This window comes from Lineus longissimus, chromosome 19 (genome assembly GCF_910592395.1).
Source record: "Lineus longissimus chromosome 19, tnLinLong1.2, whole genome shotgun sequence".
In the NCBI taxonomy this organism is placed as follows: Eukaryota; Metazoa; Nemertea; class Pilidiophora; order Heteronemertea; family Lineidae; genus Lineus; species Lineus longissimus.
The window spans coordinates 2627458-2643288 of NC_088326.1; the positions used below are offsets into that span (position 1 = coordinate 2627458).

General features: G+C 41.9%; 1 protein-coding gene across 9 annotated transcripts in view; it reads right to left on the reverse strand.

The window, feature by feature from the left end:
* Positions 1 to 1630: 1630 nt before the first annotated feature.
* Positions 1631 to 15831, reverse strand: part of LOC135503470 (calmodulin-regulated spectrin-associated protein 1-B-like) — a 38492-nt gene continuing 24291 nt past the window's right edge. For 2 of the 9 annotated variants that reach the window (XM_064797044.1, XM_064797045.1), the window contains exons 12-18: positions 15625 to 15752; positions 15009 to 15340; positions 12857 to 12985; positions 11357 to 11404; positions 7116 to 7306; positions 6734 to 6897; positions 1631 to 6455 (exon numbers count right to left, since the gene is read on the reverse strand). In XM_064797044.1, the coding sequence (XP_064653114.1) occupies positions 6302 to 6455; positions 6734 to 6897; positions 7116 to 7306; positions 11357 to 11404; positions 12857 to 12985; positions 15009 to 15340; positions 15625 to 15752 (1146 nt within the window). In that variant the 3' untranslated portion in view covers positions 1631 to 6301. Of the gene's footprint in view, positions 6456 to 6733; positions 6898 to 7115; positions 7307 to 9869; positions 9888 to 10580; positions 10605 to 11356; positions 11405 to 12856; positions 12986 to 15008; positions 15341 to 15624; positions 15753 to 15831 lie in introns of all 9 variants that reach the window. The other 7 variants (XM_064797053.1, XM_064797052.1, XM_064797046.1 and 4 more) reach the window with 7 other exon arrangements.

Here is a 15831-nt window from a genome sequence, read left to right on the forward strand (position 1 = left end):
TCTCGACATGGTGTATCGTCTCTGCTAGATGTGCCATGTCTCTACTGGATGTGCTCTTTCTCTTCTCGCTGAGCCATCCCCAGACACAGTGCACCATGTTTCTGTACAAGGTGTGCATCTACAGGGTGTAACATGTCTCCTCCTGATGTGCCTTCTCTCCACGCAGCTTGTTCCATATCTCTGCTGGATACCACAAGTCTCTACATGCTGTCATGCCTCTTCTCGGCCTGATTTGGATGTGACCTCTCTCCCTATGAGTATAGTCGCGATACGGTGATGTTGGTGATGCAGTCACATCGGCTCTCACATCGTGTGGGCAAGACGGCAGTGCAGCCAGGTCCCATTCGGTTTGTGGTTCTCCCTGTCTCGCATCATCTCTTACCGTGTCGGCAAGACGGTGGAACTGCAATGACCAATCGATTTAGTCTGGTTGTGACTATCTCAATACGCTCACTGTGCCGCTCACTGTAAATTTTACGCAAATGCCTAGTTCCAATTTCTTAGCTTAGATGGCGGTACCTGACAGTTACGAAGACAGGATATGAGACATATGGATTAACCGTTGTTTATCTGCTGGGGAGAACCAGGTTCTTCAGAAATGACTTTTGCCAATGAGACAGTAGACCGGCCTGGCCCTTCCCTCTAATGGATGTTCCTTTTATTTTTTTAATTTCTTTCTGAGCATATCTGAAAACCGTTTTGGTCTAATATCACTTTAGATTTCATGAAAATCTCCACTAATAAAAAAGTGAGAGCCAAAAAACAAGGTCTGTAAAGTCTTTGGTCTGTAGAATAGACCCTGCCGCTATAAATAGCATTCAGCCCTGCTCACCGCGTAAGTGCACAGAAGAAACTTGTATTTTTCTCAAATAATCGTCAGAACTACCCCTTTACATGAAACGTCGGACATTCACATTTGAACAAGTAGCAATAGGGATAGAGTAGGCCCATCTGTATCCATGGTAATCACTCGAGATGGAAGAACTAGTTTTTTGCGAGGGTACAATCCCGACCTGATCACCACTGGCTCGTGAGACCTGGGGCGAAAGGTGGCACCACACAGTGGGGACGGGGTCCGTCTGGTCACACCCCCCCCCCCCCCCCCCCCCCGAGAAATGTAGTTCTTAAGACGCAGGCCGTTTCCATGTTCATGAACCAGCATTAAAAACTATTTACTTTGACGCCCTGGTCTTAGTTTCCATGTGCAGAGGGATCTTTGGCGATTTTATGAGCCTAGAATCAGTGCCATTTGAAGCGGTCTCAGTTGCCAGTTCGGCCTCAATATATAACATACCTTCCATCTGCCACGCGAGGTTGAGCGTAGTTGCGCGAGTGTCAATTACGCTCGTCCAAATTCTATCAAATAAAGAAACTAGATGCATTTGGTTATCTGCTGGTGGTAATGGCATTCCCAAATCATTCATTTTGAACCGATTGAGGCCCGTTTGAAGATCCCACACATCATGCCATTTCTTGGTCAATTATTTACCATTTTCAGGATTCAAGTGGTGTCAAAGGTGGCGCCCCCTTTCGGTGAACTTATGAATTAAATGCAATGAAAATGCTGCAGCCGTATGGCATGCACAACGGTCAGAAACCTCAAGAAATGAACAAAAGTCAAAGATTCCATATTGATAAAGAACTTTTATTAACAAAAAATGCATGTTACATTCTGATGCCACAATGAAAGCAACTATAGTCAACATCGATAAGAAATGGTTCATATTGAGAAGGAAATTAAACAAAGCTGTGGAGCCATCTATTGTCAAACTGAAGAAAGACATCAGATTTACCAAGAATTCCAAGTTTGTCTCTGTCAAAGTGAGTCCTACCCTTGAGGAGGGGGTGTACAAGAATTGCATTGACAGCCGCATGCAAGAGATTCCTATTGAATTTGATTAGACATTTCAAACACCCACCATCAGTCTTGAGAGGGTTAACTTTACATTCAGTAGGAAACTGGCACAACTTAAAGGGAGACTAAAGGAAGGAGCAAGGTAGGTCAGATTAGGTCACACAAAGCGGCAGGCAAAGGTTTCTCTCTGGTCTCATCCTATGACACAGGCTTCTGTAGATACTAGTCACCTGAAGACTACCAATTCAACCCCTAGCTCCTGCAAATAGTCCACCTTTAAAGTCGACCATTACGAGTGTAACGGAGAAGTTGCTACCAACCAGTTGTTTGTTTGAGGAAATGGCGGACTACTTCAGAGACAGTTTTAAACTTAAGTGTTTTTATCACAAGCAAACTATTCAGAAAGACTGAGCAAAACTCAACTTTTTACACTACAGCATTATCATCTTAAAAACTAAAGTACAAAATGATCGGAATCATGGACAGGTACGCCTCTGTCCCTCATCCAAACATCACTGCATTATGTCGCATCCAAATAAATAACGTTGAAGTTATCATTATTTACAATTCCATATTTTACATAAAGCTGCACCATCGATGACACAGCACATTTCATACTTTCTACAACACACAGTCATAGAGTAGCAGATGGTGACCAAACAAACCCCTAGGTGGAGCCCCATTGAAGCAACCACAGAACACATACTTGCTGAACAATTTCTTCACCATTCTTTTAGCAGCAGACTACACCTAAAGCTGGTTCTGCTAAGCTACAGAGCGCACTCTATGCGCCCATGCAGGATCCAAGGGCTCAAAGACATTTGAAAGGGAGACTGCTGGTCGGAAAAATGCGGGATCAGGCACAATACCTGATCAAGTATTGGCCAGATAAGGTTCTGTGAAGTCGTCCACAAGTGTCTCACAATACACATTGGCACATACAGACTGGCCGGTTGACTACTCACGTGTCAATTTTAAGCTTTGCTGTTCATCAATATAAAAAGACGGAACACATTCTCAAATTGTTTAGAAATAGATTAGAAAAAGATCAAATTAGGGAAGCACAATTAATACCTACCAGTACTTATAAAGCTTGTTTATGGAAATGTTGACAAAGTCACAATACTTGGATGTTTCATGGTCTGTTGTGTCGATGTTTATGCAATAGCTAGTTTGCTTAGAAAGCTTTTACTTTTTCTCAATTTAAAGTGGCTGTAGCCCTTCATAGTTAAATCCACAGCCCACTTTGTGGACAAGTGTTACTTCTTCCAAGAGTTGATATGGCCAAGTCTTTACCAATTCTTATTACTACAGAATGTAACTCTATTGTGACATCGGTTTTGAGGCCCTCTGACATGGCAGAGAACCGGATTAGAAACGATACTCATACTGAACATCGATATGAGTCATTTTGAAAAAAATATGGAAATTATCCAACTGAGATTCAAACATTCATGTTTCAGAGAAAGTGCTTATCCAAATAGGTACATGTACTTTGCAGAAAAGTCACATTTTCTCAACTCGTTACAGAAATCGGGTAAAAAAATTAAATTTATATTTTGGGAGTTATTCCAGATCAAAAGTATATCATCTTTTTTCTGTCACTTTATAGTAGTTCAACAGCTAAGAAGGACATCTATACTATTTCTTCATTTATGTACATGTACAGGAAGCGGTTATTTTTTAACACTATTGACCCGATGTTCAATTTTGTATGATCTATAATATTTACACTCAAATATATTTCCACGTTTATACTTTGTGCATTATGTACATCCTTTCTCCGTGAAACACCCCTATTTGATCAAAGTGGAATCTACCAAAACTGCTATAATCTAAAGCAGGTAGGGCAGCCCATTTTCACAAATAGGGGTGACAACTAACTGAATATCACAAAGTTTACAAAAGCGTCCCAATTACATGTAAATGCACTGCATTGTCATCATCGCTTAGAAATAATTTAATATAAGCAATTTCTGTTCATAACATTTGAATCCAAAGACTTTTAAAAAAGACTGCTACTCAAAACCCTCGTTACTTTTAAATTGTCTAAGACTGAGGAGATACTAGTCTTGCATAACATGAAGACAAAAATAGCACACAGGTTGACGAAATTTGAGAAACTTTCTCCGTATCCAGCGAATGTGACACTCGGCGTTATTTCAGATTCGTTATTCATTTCAGATTACAAATTGTTTAATGAAGACTGCGCCACCCTCAGCCATATACAATAAAAAGACAAAACTAGGCAACCCGTTCCATTTCAATTGCTACTAACGAGAGACCCTTAACACCAGCGTATAAAACTTCTCCAACAAAAATAAAGCCTTTGAAATTATTAAAGAATTTGTACAAGCGTATTAATACAAAAGACAAACGCTGCAAAAATGGTGTCGTCTATTCTAGATCGCTTGTAGCACATGTTACCTATACATCGCCAATTAAGAGCCAATTGAACAAGCTCTAGTCTGGCATATTAGCCGCACGTACACCACCTGAAAATGGACCACCAATCTTGGTTCGCGAACCAATGCCGCACCATCGAAAATCCACCAAGCGCGTACACCAGCGCTGCAGCTAGTTATAAAATCCGGCAACAGATGGCGCGCAAACAGTAAGCAGAAAGCGCCGCCTGGAGCCAAACCATCTAACTAGCTAATTGCCGATCCATATATTTCAATATTTCCAATATTTCGTGGTGTACGCGCAGCTATAGTCCGCCAAAGAGGAAGAAAAGATGAAGAATTTTCTTTAGTGTAAAACATGCCAATTTTTACCATCCCTTAAAATATCGGCCTAAAGCCAGACAAGGAGTATAATCAACATAGGAATTCCTTCCATAAAAGGAAATTCTTTTAGGTAATTCCCCTTGCCTGTCTTTTAAAGGACATTTTAAACGGGCAAAGTTACCAAATATTCGGCAAAAATGACATGTTGACAGCAACTAATGAATTCCTCAGTTCTCATGGAACAAAAAACGAATAATCACGCCAAACTAAGAAAGATTATGCGCCGACCAATGAACATTTAATTAACATGGATACAACATTCATTCCTTCCGTCATTCATCGAGGAGAATGGGAAATATTACTTCAACTATAGGCCATGCCATCACAAAAGCTCAAAGCGTGTGGATGTACTAGACTATTGTGGCCAGAGGTACAGAAGTTCATCCTGAAGACAAAGCATGTGTTCCTTGAAACTCCATGTTAGCATTTGAACACTGATTCAGTGGAATTAAGTACATTGATACTGATATCACACCTTTCTATAGTTTTAAATCAACAATGATGTCTTTTTCTTCTCAGTTTGGGCACAAAAGCTGAGAACTGGCTTTTTTCCAACCTCTACTACAGGGGCACCGCAGTTGCTATTTTGTTTCTTGGCAGCAACCCCTGTCAACAATCCTGCAGAAAGTCTCACAATCTTGGACTTTTTATCAAAGCGTGACGCTGCAATGTCGCAGCCAATCAACAAGAGTTTGCCTCACTGTCAGCAAAGGTCTGTGGAGTGATCATATCAATCTCCAACAACAGAGAGAAACGTCGTAACTCCGCGAAGGAGATTGACTTGCTTCAGTCTCCGATACCAGCACATAGTTCACTTGACTACCACACGATGGCAGCACTGCGTAGCAACATTTTTGAATTCCAGAACAAAGCAGCACACAGTAAGTAACATCCAGAAGATCTAGTTCAGTATGACACCAATAGGTGTCAGGCCAAAGCACATCAAACAGTGCCACCTGATAAGGACAATAACAATCACAACAAGTACAGATCGCTATAAGGCCACAACAATATAATTCCTCAGATAGCGGGTGCACTGAACCTCAGCCTTTGAAAACCATGCTTTTTCTTTTGTTGTTAAAATTCAAATTGTGTGTCTTTCCCTTCCTCTGATCTAGATTCCACAGCAGCCCAATCCAAGGTATTAAATTGGTGCGGCCTGAATGATATGAAAGACTATGGTGTAGATAGATACATCCAAGCACTGTTCACCATCGGCTATTGAAATGAGGAATGTCTCTAGATAATGACGAGAGTCGAGTGATGATACCAGGCCAGGATATAAAACAGACGCCATGGTAATGGAGGTGATTCTTGAGTACATCTGAAAATGTGCATTGATATTCTAACAAATGTTTGTGTACAGTTCAGGATGTATGACCATTGACCCACATCACCTCCTAGAGAGGAACCCATTGACAATCTTAGCCGGCTCAACCTTCTCGACTCGAGACACCCCTCCTCTTAGAGGCCTGTGCACGCCTCCTCTAGAGGCCTGTGCTTCTCGTTCAAAATTTGAAATCTGAAGTTGAATTCGACATTCTGATCGATAAATCATTCCGCTGTCCAATCACAGCACAGCATCCGTCCCATTATAACAACAAAACAGGGAACGCCGCAACGTTTACAAAAGCAACAACTAGAGGGCGCGCCGGCCTCATCTGGGCGGCGGGCGTTTGGCAGCGACGGACACTGGTCCCGATGGCTTCTTGCTCTGCCAGAGACTTGATTGGATCGTTATAGCATCGATGGAGACGGATAAATGTTTCGTCGTGTTAATCTGGCTGAAGCTCTTCTGTCCAGAGTTGTACCTGTACGAAATGAAGGATGGACATTAGAAACGCATATTTCATGAACTGGGTTTTACATCGACCGCTACTTTCAAAACTGAATCGAAGCAGTGATTGGCAAAAGTTGCAACACGCTTTGCTTGTTGGTGACTATCGCAGATCGCAGGTCAATACCAAATTTAGTCCAAATCCTGCGACTACCAGTTTACCTGCAGATGAGAGATCGTTATGTTGCCCATAGCAGCGATTATAATCACAAATCGCTTGTTTGCAGAGTGCTTAAGCGCACTTATACTTACTTATAAAACCTATCTAACATTTTGGGCGTAACTTGTTTTGGGCCTGTGCCGCTGACTTTCAGGACTTCCTCTGTGTCGGGATTGTACTGGTAGAGCGCCCGGTATTTACACCCAGCGTCCCGGAACAGAATCAAGAAGTGATTCGCTTCACAGACGTCCATTTCCTGAAGAGAAATTATCATATATTTGTAAATTTTGAATTCAACTGAGAAGTACTGTCTGTAATAGAGAGGTGTCCTGATTGGAGGGGTCAAATTGAATGGAAATGCCAATCTGGGACAACAAGTATTGTCTTTATTAGAGAGGGTGTCCTTACTAGAGAGGTGTCCGCTAAGGGAGGTTCCATAGTACACAGAATTGCAGTGCAGGTCTCTGTACTCACTTCTAAGGTTTTATTTTTGAGTCCATGGTTGACTGTACCAGCCAGGCAACAATATGCTATGGCATTCTGGATCACATTTCGATTGGACATCGACTTGGGTTTCACGTAGAGTTTGGGTCCCACGTAGTCCGGATTGGACCCGGTGTCACTGTGATCACTGTGATTCATCCGTGAGAAGCCTTTGCGGTTTTCTGAAATTGAGATGACGAAGATTAGAATGCAGTAGACGACGAGGGGTTAAATCAGCCAGCATAGGTGTCAGACGAAGAAATATGCACAACACAAATACTAAACACATACTGTATGTACTGATGCCTCACGTTAAGTAATAAAGTTTGAATTTATTTAGTCCACAAGATGCATTCACTCACTCACATTCATTCACAAAACAGAAACAGAGTGTCAACAATCACATTAAAGAAACATGGCAGTGGTGCTTAGGACATTAGAGTTTACATGAAATGGCCAGGGCCATTGTGCTCACCTCATGTGGAGGAAAGATGGATAAAGAGCATGGTATTGTGTCATGTAGTGTTAGGTTTGATGTAGGTCCAAGCAATTACAATTTCCCCAAAATGGCCAATTTACAATACATTCGACCTCTGTGACCTTGAAAAGTAGGTCAAATCAAAGAAGACCCGGGTGACACATTGAATGGTTGTTAGAATTAGATGTACCTATGATATAAAATTGGTGCCAATCGGGCAAGTCATTACTAGGAATAATGGCATTTTGAAGAGATTAGGATTTGGCCCCCTCCCTGGAGGCCAAACGGCAAATCAGATCGCACCAAACTTCGGTACCTAAGATCACCTGACCAAGGGGTACATGTGTACTTAATTTGTGATCAATAGTCATTGCAGTTAAGAAACGTGCCATAGTTACGGCCTGACGGCGAATTTACGCCATTTGACCTCTGTGACCTTGACAAGAAGGTCAAATTAAAAAACTGTGTGACATATACTGTATGGTGGTTAGATGTACCCATGATATCAAATTGGTGGCAATCGGGCAAGAAGTTAAGGAATAATCACATTTTTAAGGTTTTTGGATTTTGCCCCCTGGTGGACAAGTGGTGAATCATATTGGACCAAACTTCGGTCCCTAAGATCACCTGACTAAGGGGTAAATGTGTACCAAATTTGGTATCAATAGCCATTGCAGTTTAGAAACGTGCCATCGTTACATCCTAACGGCCAATTTACACCATTTGACCTCTGTGACCTTGAAAAGGAGGTCAAATCAAAAACCCGGAGGATATATGATGCACCTTTGCTAGAAGTACCTACCATATTTTTTTCAAAATTTCCCGACTACTATTAAGGGAGATATTGCATATTTTCACTTTTAACGTTTGGCCCCCTGGTGGCCAAACCATGAAACGAATCGGACCGAAACTTGGTCTCCAAGGTGTCATTACATAAGGGTACATGTGTACCAAGTTTCAACTCAATAGCTTTAACAGTTACGAAACGTGCCCTGCTAACGGACGACGGACGACGACGGACGACGACGACGACGACGACGACGACGACGACGACGACGACGACGACGACGACGACGACGGACGACGGACGCCACGGTATGGGATAAGCTCACCTCTGCTAAGAGGTGAGCTAAAAACTAAGGGAGTATATTGCAATGAGGTTTAATAGACCTCTGTTACGGGTCACACAAGTGTTTTTAGTTACGTTTTAATGCTGTCAGCAAATAGCCCATGCATATAGCGCAGGGTCGGTCTTTGACCTCAGAGCTTACACTTGCCAGAGCCGCAGGATGTTGTCAAAGCATAGCAGGCAGACGCAGGGAACATGAAGTACATTCTAAATCATACTGATTGAAATAAACATGCTCTGCATGCAAGGAGGAATCCAGGAGAGTTCAATCTAGCCACTTATGATTACACACTGAACCTCGCAACTAACAAAAGAGTTCATCCATATGATAATTGACTTGAGAGCTGAGTGTCAACTCCGACTACATTAGCTCTATAAACAATATTGGGCAATTGTCAAGATCTGAGTGAGCATTCAAGGCTTGGCCATTCAACCTGCTATTGCAGTTGTGCTCAACACTGCTTTTGACTCTGACAAAGGGACATGGATTCACTGAAAACAGGCCCACAACAAGCCGATAACAATCGTAAATATAAATCAGGCAAGCAGACGTGACAAACTTTCAGTCTCCTTGCTCTTCATGCACCAAGATGGTAAACTTGTCTTCAAAACACATGCAGTTCTTTGAACATTACAATGTTGCAGCCGAGTCAGAAATCGGCGACCACGATGCTATTCTGTAACTTTCTCAACGTACGGACGTGAACAGCTCAATTTGTTTCTAATCCTCTCAACTGAGCACCTCAAAATCACCCAAGACTCCCTTCATGCTTTTGATTATTGGAGTGATTATATTTTAAATCAAAAGAAACATGCAAAATAAAACATTTTATGCCAAAAGTTCAAACCAAATCGAAAATCATCAGCAAGTCTTCACACAGCCAAACCAAGGATAATTGTCAGGAGAAACAGGATTCTTGCAACTTAAAGGAGTACTGCCACTTAAGCCTACGCACACCAGTAATTTTAGTTGCTGCGACCTGCTACAGAGCCACGGCAACAAGAAGATTGTGGTGGTTCTGATCTCTCCACTGTATCAACTGTCCTTGATTCAGCAACCAGTTTGAAGAAACATGCAGGAAATAAATGATCATTTCAAACTCCACAAGACATGCCCAAAGAAAAGACATGTATTAACCTGGATCCCCTTCAGTCACTGTATGGACCGGTCCAAACAATTCACAGGATGAATCCATTATATGGTACAAGGGTTGGAGGGAAGAGAAAAGGTTATGTTATTTACAAAGGTTACAATCTACAAATTGTTTGTTAATCAAAATTGGTGAGCAATTGTTAAAAATTTCTCATTTCTCATTTTTCAATTTTAGATTTGAACAATTTACACCGGTATTCACAAAAAGAAAAATTGTTATCCAACTTGCCCAAATCTCAAAATTCTCAATGCGATAAAAGCTGGGCGCAGATGGCTAATTATCGGCAAATATTAGTGATCACGTTGCAAATTTGTGGCAAACATGACAATTTTATGGCAAACTGACGTCCATTATAATGTAGAGTTGCCACAAAATTGCCAAAATTTGCCTCAAATCATCTGGACAAGCTTCTCCAAATAATTCAAACAAGCTCCCGGGCTGAAACACCAAATATCCTTGAACTGTTTAAAAGTCAGTTATAAAGGTCTCAGAGCAGTCATACTGTTCGACCCCAATTCAACAGGCACCACCTTATTTTGTTAAAGAGGGGGTTACACGTCCCTTTTGTGCCAAGAACACAGCAGAAGAGGGGATAGGCCATCAGGTGCTGAACAGTAGGACTGCTTTTACACTTTAGAACTCAATGATATAAAGAAAGAAAGATCGTTTCAATAGCAAGCGTCACTAAGTCCTACCCAGGAGTTGTTTCATTGAGGAGGCTGTAAGATAAGACATGAATACACAGGGTTACGTAGGTGATTATTTACAAGAACACTATCAACAAATCCTGAAATCCAATACTTCCCTTGAGGAGCCACTCATTTAGTGCACACACATCAGCCAAAACAAAGTTCTGTCTAATCAACTGTTTTTAAGCAATACGGAACAAGGAAAAATGCAATAAGCAAAAGGTCTATGGATACGCAGCCTAACGGTCTGAAACCAGAGGATTTTGTGTTTGTGCTAAATGGATGGCTCCTGATAGATTAGAATCTTGATAAAAGTTAAGCATGCATTGACATTAACACTTGTCAGACACACAAAGTCTATACACAACATGCGGCCATAACCAGACAAGACATACCATCACCGACAAAATCTCACAACCAAAGATATCTATGCTCGACTATTTTTATGAAACTCTGCTTAGCCAGCTTTAACCTTTACCCAACACCAAGCCAAAGCAGTTTCAAGTTTGACCTATCTGACACATCAAGAGGGGTGTATGTAGTGATGCACAGGCAGTGCAATTTTCCGTTATGAGTACCCTGGCAGTGTGTGCCAATGTCAATCCCTTCGAAGGAAAACTCACCAGGAAGTCTCAGCGCACTTGTCTCTCAGCACTTTGTCTAGCTTGAAGTCACGTAAAGATTTTACAGAATCAAAAACCGTTTGTGATTGATCAACAAGCATAGATACCTCTGGTGGAGATTTGTCACAAACTCAACTGTACAGTGGCGTCCCCACTTACCTAGCCTACTCATCGAACCACGATGCTTCGCTTTACTCAAAACAAACGCTACAAGGAAAGCGGGGAAAATGAACCAAAAACATCCAAGCGTGCGAATGGCAAATAAAATCACATGCGGCACACAGTCTGAACAGATTTGGCAGCAGTAACGAGGAGATTATAGTGAGGTTCCGCACCACTCACAAATTACCGTAAACTGCTGCCACCTATCATCAGACTGGGTACTAACATGCAGCAAGCTAAACTACGTGAATGAGAACGCGATGCCATCGAAAGCTAACGACATCCGAAACAGATATGCATACTTTCAAGACGAACAACCCCAGGCAAAATATTTCAAACCGTGCTGATAATAGACACATTCGGACTCAGTGCAGACAAGAGAATACGTCCAAGAAAGAATAAAATTTTCATCTCTTTGACAAATTTACAAGTCAAATGCAAATTTTGAAGCAGCAAAAGAAAACAAACATGCTGACAATCACAGCGATTCGTGCAAATTCACAAAATGGCGTGCAACATTCGAAAAACATGCAAAATCGCCACTTTAGGTCGACTCGTTGTTGCTATTTTTTGTCATCAAAGACAGGTGCGACGTTAATTTTGAATATTTAAAATCAAATTTCAGCTGTTTCGCCAAACTAAAGTAATTCAATCTAGAAAATATTGATATTTCCCAAAATATGCGCCTCAATCTTTGTCATTACCATTGCCTTGAATCATCATTATGATGACCAATATTCCAAATATATGTCACCAAAGGCTCCAGCACCCCAAGCCTAAATTGTTAAGATGCTTGGAACACTATGAAAGCCTTAGCCATTAGGAGTAGACCAAGAAGTTAGTTATGTTTATCCATCAGTGTTTGGATGATGCGGTGGACAAGTTAACAGGGTTTAACTGGAGGGGCATTAACAGCTAACAATGTTGACATTTATAGCAAAACTGGAATCCAGCAAAATGATTTTTGGGGGAAGTGTCAAGCACTTTACTCCGATTGATAATACTAATTCAAGTGCAAGGAATTCAAACTAACTTCAGGTGAATTAAATCTAGGTGTAAGTTTGCAAGAAAGTACCACATTCCAAAATGATAAAGTGTTTCCTATCAAAAACACATCAAATAGGAAAACATTTCCAACCCAAAGCAAACATTTCTTCAACCATAACATCATTTTCTATCAAAATGTATCTAAATTCTGACCACCTGTCAATGTTTCAGGAGTGCTGACTCTCATTATGAGAAATATGATCATACTGTAGCGAAATTTTTTGCATCTTTAGTTTTTTTGCTATTTTTCAAAGATAGACAGTAGTGGATAGGACAAGGTTAATGTTGCATTGACAATGCTGGAGATAATAGCACATGCCGGTGCCAGAATTTTCGATGAGTCTTCAGAAGATGAAAATAGATTGATGCCAGAGTTTGCTACAGTGTCGTCAGAAGTTTCAAGTAGGAGCCAGCGCCCCCTATAAAGCAACAAACGCGTCTCATGCTGACCTGATTGGCTGCGGTATAGTCTGGATCCCGACCCACCTGGACTGTCTCCACGGCGATGGGTGACGCTGCCTGACGACGATGATGCGTCGTCTTTCGTGTAGAGAGAATGGATGACGGCTGGGCTGCTTCCTGGAAGGGTCAAGGTCGGAAATTAGAAAGGTGATGACTTCGATTTGAAACGTAGAGACAATTGTGTTCGGAGGCAGATCCAGGAGCCAAATTAAGAGCACTGAATTTCTCAATGAAATGCCTGATGTCCTCAAAGTTTCATGGTCTAATTCAAAGATTTTCATGAAATGGGGGGGGGGGGGCGTGCGTATGGTGCGCCCCTCTGGATCCCCACCTGAAACTAACACAGCTATTGAATTCGATATAAATCCTTTTACAGAGATTGCACTTTATCGACGACTCTGACTAAGACTTAGGCTTGGAGAGTAAATTACAGTCATCAAATGACAGCTACGATTCAACTGAACTGACCAACGTTTTCACATTGATACAAGAAACAACAACATAGTGAGAAACAGAACTTCAGTGCTTTAACTGTGATCAACATAAAAACACTGTGTAGGCGTGTTTAAGTCCGTTTGTGGGGCACCTGTAGTAGGCCTATGTTACATGTATCATAATAGACCTATGACAGATCCACCTGAACCAGCTAAAACATGTCGACACAGTGTCAAACAACAATTTCTCAAGTGAAAGAAGTTGACATATGATTAAATTCGAACATTTTCAGCTAAAGATTTATATTTTATAAGTTTCACATGGATAAGCAAAAGGGTGTTTTTAAGCTACCATAAGCGTTCCCTGCTCCGTAAGCAATATAAAATTGAATCTAATGGAAGGAGAGCGCTGTTTGGTTCAGGGTTGGGCCGGGAAACCAGCCCTCAACTAATGGACAGTCAGACGGCATGGGATACCAAGCAGTTTGACAGGTGGTTTGAGGGATACTGGACAGGTGAAATGCTAGCAGGGATAGGGGTTCAGAGACTGAGTGACAACGATGGGAAATTTGACGTGGCAGGGATCTTATACCTTGACCGTACAAGGCCAGTGGAAGTTGCAGAGTAAAAAGTGGCAAGTTAGGAAAATTTTAGTTTTTTTCGGTCAAAAGCGAGGAAAATAGCAAAATGTTGAGTTTGTTGCAAAAGTCCAAGTGCAGATAATTTTGAAAAAAAATTCAAAAACACCAAAACAGCAAAAAATACAAATTTTGAAACACTCCAAAATGAACACTAGGACAAACATTGTTTTCTGCAACAGAAATTTCGGACGTTTCTCACAACACTCAGCTTAATCGATGCAACTAAAGGAAGCTCTCTCCTCACGTGGTGGACGCACCGCTTTTTGACGATAATGGCTTTCGGACAAATCGAATTGGTAAGCTTTCTTGAAGGCACTACCTGATGAGCTCACTTTTGATGTTTTCTGTGAATACACACACGAGATCACTACATTTAGACTAAGCAGTGTTCAACTTGTCTAAAAATTCAACCAAAGTCATGGTTTTAAATCAAACTAGGGTAGTTTGTAGCCAGGGACCAAAAATCGTCCATGTTCTACCGATTTCTACCAGTCTACAAAGCTCAAGTTAGACACAACATAATATTAGTGAACATAAACTCAACTGGATATTAGTTCAACTAGGCAACAATAGGTGGCAATTGAGTGCATAGGAGACCCCAGTAGAAAGAAAACAACTTCTAAGAAATTCCATCCCAAAGAAAGCGAATAATGTAAAAACTTCTTGACTTCTTTGATCATTTGTCGGGTCCGAATGCCACTAATTTTAGGTTTATGCACTGATCTGAATATAGAGGCAGTGTAATGCCATCATTCGGGCATCAATTTTAGATGCCAATCTGTGCCCTAGCCCCTGCTGACGTCAAAACTAAAATAGACACGTGCAGATAACGTCTTGGTTGACGTCGCTACACTAGTCTTTATTCATATCACTCAATGACTCGGCATAACCAACCACAGCTCAAAACTATAACCAAGAAGTAATATTTTCCCTCTCCCAGACTTGACTCGACCGTCACTTCACCTCAACCATTTTGAACATAAACTAAACGTCACCACACCAACTGGGGTCCGTCAGGCATAGCATGCCACCACCGTGAGAAAACTAGAGCACAATGAAAGCTACCTTTTCGCATCTTTCTAATACCTTGCCCAGGGGGCTGAGCGGGCGGCGACTCAGACCGCGCATGAAACTCCTCTTGGGAACTCAGGGATGCGGACGATATCGACTTCTTGTCATCGCCACCCCCGAGCGCTGCAGCAGTTGCTTTGACTGCAGCAGGGCCGGGACGAGATTTACCAGGTTTTCTGGCCTTGGGTTTCGGCGGTTCCCGCGCCGGAGGTCCACCACGCTCTTCTTCCTCCTCGGCAGCTTTGCGTGCGAGGTACGCCTGGAAGATTTGCTCCCGTTTTGCTTTTTCTTCTGCCTTTTTCGCCTCTGCCTGCTCTTCTTTCAATCTGTGGAGAAGAAAATAAAAGTCAATACCTGGGACTGAGAGGTTAGAACAAGGAAAGAACTGTCATCGACAAGGATGCAATGGTCCTCTTACCCATCCAGTGATGAATATCTGAACTTAATCACAAACGCACGGCGCGCACGACTTCTGACACCAACTACAAGTTCACCTCCTTCTCATTCTTGGGAGTAGGGCCTACGGGCCAATCTTAACCACCTATTGTCAAACATGAACACCACATGGAAAGAAAACTGGACAGGTTCAGCCAACCCAAAGGCCCCCTACCGTTGCTCCTCGCGTTTCTTTGCATTGGCTTGTTCCAACTTGGCCGCCTTCTTTTCCGCTTCCTGACGTCGCTTCATCTGTAGTTGCATCACTTTTTCCTTACGTTTCTGGATCGCCAGTTCTTCCGCCTGTAACGTTGCAACAAGAAAAACACTGTCAATTGCCAAATTTAAACCACTTGCGATGATAATCGCTCATCTGCGGTGG